This window comes from Penaeus monodon, chromosome 18 (assembly GCF_015228065.2).
Source record: "Penaeus monodon isolate SGIC_2016 chromosome 18, NSTDA_Pmon_1, whole genome shotgun sequence".
In the NCBI taxonomy this organism is placed as follows: Eukaryota; Metazoa; Arthropoda; class Malacostraca; order Decapoda; family Penaeidae; genus Penaeus; species Penaeus monodon.
Genome location: NC_051403.1, coordinates 7,457,301 through 7,467,300, shown reverse-complemented (window position 1 = coordinate 7,467,300; position 10,000 = coordinate 7,457,301). Strand labels below are relative to the sequence as shown.

The 10,000-nt window shown below is 36.1% G+C and overlaps 1 protein-coding gene across 1 annotated transcript in view; it reads left to right on the top strand.

Annotated features, from left to right (window-relative positions):
* Positions 1–10,000, top strand: part of LOC119584598 — an 83,902-nt gene that overhangs the window by 8,327 nt on the left and 65,575 nt on the right. The window contains exons 3-4 of the mRNA XM_037933287.1: positions 1–99; positions 2,302–2,355. The exon at positions 1–99 is cut by the window's left edge and continues 16 nt beyond it. Of these exons, the coding sequence (XP_037789215.1) occupies positions 1–99; positions 2,302–2,355 (153 nt within the window). The remainder of the gene's footprint in view (positions 100–2,301; positions 2,356–10,000) is intronic.

Below are 10,000 nucleotides of genomic sequence, written 5' to 3'. Positions count from 1 at the left end.
GTCATGGAAAGACTTTCTACGTCACACTAGTAATGGCGTGATAGCATTGGCATTTAGCATGGGTCAGAATGCCAATTTGTGGAGCTGTATAAAGACAGGGTAAGTTTATTTATGTTTCGGGGAGTGTGTATTCACGTATGTACGTTCGTATGTCCGAGTGCGCGTGTGCGTGTGGGCATGCGCATAAGTGTATGTGTGTGAATTAATGTGTGCATATGTGCGTGTATATGTACATGTGGCAATCCATTTGCCTGTAAATGCATTTCATTTTGGCATACGTGATAGAATGTCCTAGCATGCGTGTGTGATATATTTCTGCATATGCGAGCGTGCATGTCCTTGGGCAACGCATACACACTCGTCAATATCCGTCACCCTGATGAGGACCTGTTTATTGAAGGTTTCGTGAGCACGCACCTTGGCATTTAGAGTCGCACACGAACTTGACGACAGGTGAGCATGCGATCGTTGCCGCATTGCTACAGGCCAGACACAGACATATGCATACACGTATACAATGTAAGCACTTACAGACAGATAGATAGAGAGACAAACACAGATACACAGATACACATTCACACACACACACACACGCGCACGCACGCATACACACATAAAATCCCACACATACAACCACAAAAAAACAACAACAACGATAAATTGTAGACTAAAAATAAGCTCAATAAACAGGTAGACAAATGTACAAGATACAAAAAAAATGAAGGGCTACACACAAACTAACAAATAAATCGACGAATGCACGAACATAAAACGGAAAACTAAATTAGAAATTTGATAAACAAAGATAATATTGATCTCCACGCCATCTTTTCACCCGACCTTTGACCTACATTAAGTCTCACTGGAGTAGTACGCACACACACATACGCACACACACATACGCACACACACGCTTACAGACACGCAAAACTGGTTCGCACTTTTAAGGAGCCTCTTGCCTTGAGCTTTGCGTTCGAGTGTGAAGGAAAAGAACGCAATAACGAATGAAGGAAAGAAGAAAGGAATGACGAAAGAAGAATAGATGGAACAGGAGGAAAATGAGAATGGAGGAATTAAGGAAAAGGAAAGGAATTCAGAATAGCGAATGATAGCAGAAGGAATGAAGGACGAAAAATAACATCGGAAGAATAAAAAAAGAAAGAAAGAAAGAAGGAATGAGAATAACGAATGAAATAAGAGAAAAAAGGCAAAAAAAAGAAAGAAAAAAAAGTGATCATGAACAGGAAGAACAAATAAAGGAAGGAATAACCAAAAACGAAAGAAACGGGGAAGGAAGGACGAACAGAGAATAGATAACAAGGACGAGGAAGGTCTACGCATGACCTTGATTGACCTTGAGATAAGGAATTATTTATCAGACTGTAATTTGCTGGGGAAGGAAAAAGGGGAAGGCGAGGGTAGAGAGAGGAAGAGGGAAGCGGGGAGGAAGGAAAGGAGAAGGGGAGAGGGAGGAAGAGAAAGAAGGTGGGAGAGAGAGAGAGAGAGAGAGAGAGAGAGAGAGAGAGAGAGAGAGAGAGAGAGAGAGAAGAGAGAGTAGATAGATAAGAGTAGAGAAGAAGAAGAGAGAGAGAAGAAGAGAGAGAGAGAAAGAAGAGAGAGAAAAGATAAGTCAATAGTGAGAGAGAAGAGAGAGAGAGAAGAGAGAAAGAGAGAGAGAGAGAGAGAGAGAAAATGAAAAAGCACAAGCCCCGGAGAAAAAGATGAAAGAGCAGAGTACAACTGAGATGAAAAGGAGCAAAGAAGATAAGACGAAAGAGAGAAGGGAAGGCAAAAGGGAGAAGAGATCAAAGTGGAAGGAGAAGACAATAGGTTGAACGAAAGAGTATGGAAGCAAAATGAAGAAATAAACAAAAGTAGAAGTGCAAAAAGATAAGAAAAAAGTTAGATTTGTGTGAGGATCAGTGGTCCACTCGATTACGCAAAATGAGATGACAAATTCAGAAATAAAGCAAAGAAGTGCGGAGGAGGAGGGGAAGGAGACCAAGGGGTGGAGGAGGGGGGAGGGGGGAGTGGGGAGATGATACAGAATGAGAATAAAAGGGAATTCTTAGGAGAAAATATAGCGTAACGAAGGAAAGCCAAAAGGAGTAGAGATGAAGGAGATAACAGAGAAAAAAATAGTGGCCAAGTGGAGAGAGAAAGAATGAAAAAATGATAGAAAGATAAAGAAAGAGAAGAAGAGAGAGCAAAGAATGAAGCAAAATACATTATTGTGGAGGGGGGGGCGAATGAAAGTAATAATTTTTGATTTACGTGAAGTCACTGTATTCTCACCCACAGCTGTGACGCCATGACACGAGATTCTGTTACCACAGAAACAGAGAAACAGAAAAGGCAAGGAAGGGGGCTGTAAAGCAGGATAAAGAAGGGAGGAAATAGAATCATGATGATTATAGCAACACAGTTTTCTCTTTGCCTCTTCCCTCCCCTATCTATTCTCCTCCTCCTCCTCCTCCTCGTCCTCCTATCCCTTCCAGCGGCGAAAGCAAATTCATGCTTGTCCCGATAATACTTTTTTTCTTCGCGTGTCAAGGCAAATAAATATTAGTCTCCATTTTCTTTTCTTGGCTCGCCCTGCACGCGCTCCGCAGTGAGGACAATTTTTCAGTCGATTCCCATGGTCTCTAATGACATGTCCTGCTCCACAATAGTAAGTCACCAACGCTACACTTTATAATCATTATCGAAACGATTCATACATATTTTTTTTTAAATCATTAAAGTGATATTGATATTTATAATGGCCATTTTCTTGGGGGTAATTATCCTTAAATCTAATTACTTGTCTTGGAGCGTTCGTCCATTAGCGGAGATCCGGTTATCTGTCTACGATCTTCGGCTTCGTCACGTTTGCCGGAGAAAATGCGACGGAGTTCCGGATTAAAGCGACTGCAGGCGGATTCATGATGACGTAAATCTAATTTTTTTAAGGGGTAGCGATCATAGTTTATATGTTTGAGGACTTCTCTGCTTGACCGCAGGGTATGTCGTAATTTATTTGTTCTAGATATGAAATTCTCTCTCTCTCTTCATCTTCCTTTCGCTTAATTTTCGCCATTCTCTTTTTGCTGCCTGTTTCTTTCTCCTTCCTCCATGTTCTCTCTCTCTCCCCCCCCCTCTCTCTCTCTCTCTCTCTCTCTCTCTCTCTCTCTCTCTCTCTCTCTCTCTCTCTCTCTCTCTCTCTCTCTCTCTCTCTCTCTCTCTCTCTCCCCTCCCCCCGAGACACTCCTTCGGTGCTTAGATTATTAGGATAAATCAAAAAAGACCTTTTATCATCCTTATCTCGTGTCTTCTTCGTGAAACAGTGTTTGATCCATCCTGAAAAGTGGACAGTTTGCTTACATTGCTGCGAAATATGAAGGCTTATCCGCCGTTCAAACTTCTTTTTTTTTCTTCTTCTTTTTCTTCTTCTTCTTCTTTTTACTCTGCTTCACTTGCCCTTTTGTCAAATTTATCGTCAATGAAAATAACCTCACCTTCTTCACTAATTGCATCATCAGTATATGCCATAAAGAAAAAAGGAAAAGAAAAACAAGGAAAATGTTTGTATTACTATGACCTTTACAATCGTCATTTTCAACCTAATTTGAAATAATAGGCATTATTACAGCTTATTATTTCCTTCGTACTTTTACACAGTGTTCTCACCAATTCTGATATTATCCACTTCATTATAACATTAGCATCATGAAAAATAAAGTGACGGTGAAAGAAGAAGTAGAAGAAGAAGAGGAGGAGGAGGAGGAGGAGAGAGAGAGAGGAGAGAGAGAGAAAGAAAGAGAGAGAGAGAGAGAGAGAGAGAGAGAGAGAGAGAGAGAGAGAGAGAGAGAGAGAGAGAGAGAGGAGAGAGAGAGAGAGAGAAGGAAGAGAGAGAGAGAGAGAGAGAGAGAGAGAGAGAGAGAGAGAGATGAGAGTAGAGAGAAGAAGAGGCTTGTTTTTGGTTCGCCTTTTTCTCCATCCGTGTTCTTCGTAAATTTATCCACCAAAATACGTTTCTTACATTCTCGTAAAAGGGCTTCCGCCTTCCTTTTTTTTCCTTTTTTCTTTTCTTCCTTCTTCTTTTTCCCTTTCACCCCTTTTGAAATTTTCATAAAAAATTTCCTCCCCTTCCTTTCCCCCTAAAGAAAAAGGAAAAAAAACCAAGGAAAATTTTGTTTTTCCTTTTCTCTCTTTTTAAACCAAAAAAAAGGCTTTTTCAATTTTTCCTTCTTTTTCCCCCCTTTTCTCACCATTCGTTTACCCTTTTCTTTCTTACTCAGAAAAATGCAAAAAGGGGGGAAAAAAAAAAAAAAAAAGGGGGGAAAAAAGGGGGGGAAAAAAAAAAAAGGGGAAAAAAAAAAAAAGGGGGGAAAAAAAAAAGGGGGGAAAGGGGAAAGGGGGGGGAAAAAAAAGGGGGGGGGGGCCCTTAAAAAAAAAAAAAAAAAAGTCAAAAACCCCCTGGGGTTTAAAAAACCCCCTTTCCCTTCGGGCCCCCCCAAAAATCCCACCAACTCCCCGGGGCTTTTCCTCCCCCTTCCCCTTTTTTTCTCTTTCCCTTCGGTCCCCTTTTTTTTTTTTTTTTTTGGGGGCTCTCGGGTTTTTTTCCTTGTTTCTGGGGCCTCGTTTTGGGTTTTCCGGGGCGTTTTTTCTTCCCCCCCTTTGTTTTCCCGGTTTTTTCCTTTGGGGCCTTTTTCCCCCCCCGTCTTTTTCCCCTTTCCCCCCTCCCCCCTTTCTCCCCCTTCCCTTTTTTTTTTTCCCCTTTCCTTTCCCCTTTTTCTTTTCTCCCCCCCTCTTCCCCTTTTTTCCCTCTTTTCTTTTTCCCTTCCTTTCTCCCCCCCCCCCCCTTTTTTCTCCCCCCCCTCCCCCCTTCCCCTTTTTCCCCCCGTCTCTTTTTCTCAAACCCCCAAATAAAAAAATCAATGTTAATAGTTTATTCCATCCTGCTAGACAATTCCCCCCTGGGGCCCCAAAAGGCTAAAAAAAAAAATATATATATATAAAAAAAATTGAAAAAAAAATAGAATGAAAAAGGTTTTGAAAATTTTTTTTTTTTTTTCTCTCAAAAGCGCATTTGCATGTTCGCGTGTTGTCTTTCCCTCGTTTTATCACGTATTTCATATTTCTCCTCGTTTGGATTTTGCATTTCGTCGAACGGAGGGGGCGCGACCAAGGACAATGAGAGGGCGAGCGAATATGACCTTCTGACATGACCAGCTCCTCTATACTGCCGCCTCCCTATCACCTCCCTGCCACCCCTACCTAGGTCTGTCCTAGAGCGCTTAAACTATTGAGAGAGAGAGAAAAGAGAGAAAAGAGAGAGAGAGAGTGGTGGAGAGAGAGAGTGAGTGGGGAGGGGGAAAATGAGAGAGAGAGAGATAGATAGATAATGATAGAGAGAGAGAGAGAGAGAGAGAGAGAGAGAGAGAGAGAAAAGAGGAGAGAAGAGAGAGAGAGGAGAGAGAAAAAGAGAGAAAGAGAGAAGAGAGAGTGAGTGAGTGAGAGAGAAAAAGGAGAGGAGAAAAAGAGAGAGAGAGAGAGAGAGAGAGAGAGATAGAGAGAGGAGAGAGAGAGAAAGAGAGAGAAAAAAGAGAGAGAAGAGAGGAGGAGAAAAAAGAGAGAGAGGAAAAGAGAGAGAGAGAGAGAGAGACGAAGCGAAATAACCCAATGACAATGGAAATTCTCGTAATGCATAACACAACTATTAATTTTCACCTCCTTCATTTGTTTCACTTCTCTTCTCTCCTCATTTCTTCTTCCCTCGCCTGCTTACCTTTAAAAGCCTACTCAATACCCGTACTACCGCGATAATGTACTCTAAAAGCTATATAAAAACCGCACATAAAAACACCCGACAGCAAAACCCCACTTGCACACACACCACACCAACACACAACACACCACAACACAACACACACCACACACCAAAACCACACCACACACCCCAACAACCCCCAACAACAACACAACAACACCCCACACACACAAAAACAACACACCAACACACACACACACACCCCCACACACCACACACACACACAAAAACACCACACACCACACAAACACCACGGGGCCCAAATCCGTCTGGATGAAAGGTCTTGACATAGAGACTAAATTTGCTTCACAAACCTGTTATGGACCGAATAGCTCCTTTTCCTTCACCTATTTCTCACTTCACCTTTCTTGTTCTTCACTTTTATCTGCACTTTCTCCTATTTTCGTCCATTTCTGCCTCATTTTTTATTGTCTTTGTTATTGTGATTTTCTATTAATTTCCTTTCCTATCATTTGCTATGTTTCGTTTATTATCATATTTTTGTGTTACTCGTCATTTCCGTCTACATATTTTATTTTTTCTCTTCTTCTTTCTCCCACTTTCCTATTGTAACCTTTGCTTTCCACATTTTCGTTTCTTATTCTCCCATTTCTTACCTCTCGTTTATTATTGTTACTATTTTTCCCCTTTTCCCCTCCTTCCCTATCCATAATTCTCTTTCGCCTCCCTCCTTTTCTTCTTTTTTCTCCTTCCATATTTCTTTCCGTCTCTATCTATTCCCTCCTCTTCTCTTTCCTCCTCCTTTTCTTCCACCCTCTTCTATGACCCTCATTCCTTTCCATGAGTTAAAAGTAATGTAGTGTGCCTTTATGAAGTGTACTGGATCACGATATGTACACTCCCCCCAAATGTACATGTGCGTAAGTTCACGTACACACATTGATCTATGTACGTAGCTGCATTCATACTTTATTACATTTTCACGCCTATGCACGCCATGGACTAGTATAATAGTGCATTCACAAGTATATCTTTATATACTGATACTTGCCCCAACAGACAGACAAGCAGGTGCATTATAATCCGCGAGAAAGAGGATTCGCAGGTATGATCTGTTACGTAGCTGTGTGCGATTATGCGGATTGTGTCTGTCTACTAGTATGTCTGTTTGTCTGTCTGTCTGTCTGTTTGTCTCTTTCTGTTTGTCTGTTTGCCTCTGTCTGTCTTTCTGTCTGTCCGTCTCTCTCTCTCTCTCTCTCTCTCTCTCTCTCTCTCTCTCTCTCTCTCTCTCTCTCTCTCTCTCTCTCTCTCTCTCTCTCTCTCTCTCTCTCTCTTTCTCCCTCCCTTCCTCCTTCCCTCCTTCCTCCCCCCCCACCTTTCTCTCTCTTGGCGAGACTCTAAGAGGAAAGCGAAAATCTAATAACGTATATTGACACCGTGAAGCCACAACCTGGTTCCCATGGCAACTCATTATTACGGAAGTGTTACCTATTTATATGTCTAAGTGAATGGTGGTGATTATACTATACATACATACCGATAAAAGTAGCAATGCTGCTGATGATACTCATGCTGATTGCACAGTCGAATGCACCGTAATTATGATATTTGTGACGTTGCAACCATTCGTGCCTTTGGTTACGTTGCTGACAATGGACATTGTAAAATCAATTTCATGTTATTAGTACTAATGTTACTACTGTTGATGATAATGCGGGAGCCCTTTTTTCACCGTTCTAATGATAATGTTTGTAAGATTCATTATACTGATGATGGCAATGATGATGGTGTTGGTAATTATAATACAGTAATGATATTAATGATGCAAATTATTATGGTATGAGTTTGATAAGGTTAATGATAATAGGAATGATGATCTTGATTATATTGATAGCAATTCCAATAGGAAGATGATAAATGATACTGATAGTGATAATACTAAAAAAGAAGTTACAATGATAATGATAATAATGATAACAATCTTAATGAAAATAAAGGTATTCTGATTATGGTAACAGTGATAGTGATAGTAATGATTATCTTGACAATAATAATAATAATAATAATAATAATAATAATAATAAAAATAAAAATTTAAATAATAATAATAATAATATAATAATATTAAAAATTTAATAATAATAAAAAAATAATTTAAATAAATAATAATAATAATAATTAATAATAATAATGATAATAATGATGATAATAATAATGATACTATTAATAATGTTACACAACAATAACAGCAACACTACTACTACTATACTAACTACTACTACTACTACTAATAATAATAATAAAATAATTATAAAATTAAAAAATAAAAATATTAATAATAGAAAACAATAAAATGATAATGATAATAATGATGATATGATATGAAAGATGATGATGATATGATGATATGTAAATAAATTAAAAATAAAAAATAATAATAAAAATAATAAATAATAATAAAACAACAACAACAAAACAACAACAACAAAAACACAAAATAAAAATAATAATAATAATAATAAAACAGCAGAGTAATGTTGATGATAATTATAACGATAATGATAACAATAATGATAATGATAATGATAGTGATAATAATGATAACAATAAATATAATGATAGTAATAATAACGATAATGATGATAATGATTATCTATAGTGATTAAGGATAAAAAAATATATAATAGAAAAAAATAATAATGATGAGATATTAATAAAATAGTAATAATAATAAATAATAATAAAATAATAAATAATAAAAATAATAATAAAAATAATAATAATAATAAAAATGATGATGTATGAAAATGATGGTGATATGATGAAAAAATAAAAAAATAACAATAAAAATTTTGAAAAAATAAAAAAATAATATAACGATGTGTTAAGAGATGGATAAAAAAAAAAAATAATAATGAGATGATATGATGAGGATGAGGAAAAGGGGATGAGGATGATGAAAAAGGTAATAAAATAAAATAATAATAATAATTATAATAATAAAAACAATAATAATAATTTTAAATAATAATAAAAACCAACAAAAATAAAAATAAAATAATTAAATGATGATGCTGATCCTGAAAATAATGACAAAAATAAAATAAAAATAAAAATAAAAATAATAAAATACTAATAATAATAATAATAATAATATTAACACTATTAAAAATAATAATTTTATTTTTATTATTATTATTATTATTATTATTATTTTTATTATTATTATTATTATTATTAAAAAAAAAAAAATAATAATGATAAAAAAACAATGATAATGAAAAAATAAAATAAAATAATAATAAAAATATAATAAAAAATGTATTTAATAATAAAAAAATAATTAAAAATTAAAATAAATAAAAAAGATAAAAATAAAAATAATAAAAATAATAATAATAATAGTAAAAATTAATAAAATAATAAAAAAATAAAATGATAATAATTGAAAATAATAAAAATAATAAATAATAATAAAATAATAAAAAAAAATAAAAATAATAATAACAACAACCAATAAAAACAATAAAAAATAATATTTAAAATAATATAATAATAATAATAATAGGAAGGGGGGAGGAACAAAAGAAAGAGGAGAGAGGAGAGGGGGAGAAAAAGAGAAAAGGGCGAAGGCGAAACAAAGAAAGAAAGGAGAGGAAAAAAAGAGGAAAGAACAAAAGAGGGGAAAGCGTAAAAAGGATAAATCAGGGCGCGGCAAAGCTTTCGATCTCACTCCGGGTCATCTGAGTGCCGTCTTGCGTCGATTCTCCGATTAATTAAAACGGAGATCTGCGCTATCGAAGGGTGCCTGATTCCTCGCCCCGTCTTCGGTATTTCCTTTGGTTTTTTTTTCTTTTTCTTTTTTTTTTGGGGGGGGGGGCTTTCTCTTTTTATTTATTTATTTATTTTTTTTATTCATTTTTTTTATTATTTATTTTTTTTTTTTTTATTTTTTTTTTTTATTTTTTTATTTTTTTTTTGATTCGGTCTAGTTTCTTTGTTGTTTAAATGCTATGTCGTTTGATTTGTATCGTAAATGATGGATATTGGAAAATAAACCACACACACACACACACACACACAAAACCACACACCCCACACAAAACAAAAACACAACACACATCCCCACACACACACACACCCACCCCACCCCACACACACAAACACACACACACACACACACAAAGAAAGAAAGAATGAAATATACACACATATACACAAGCAAAC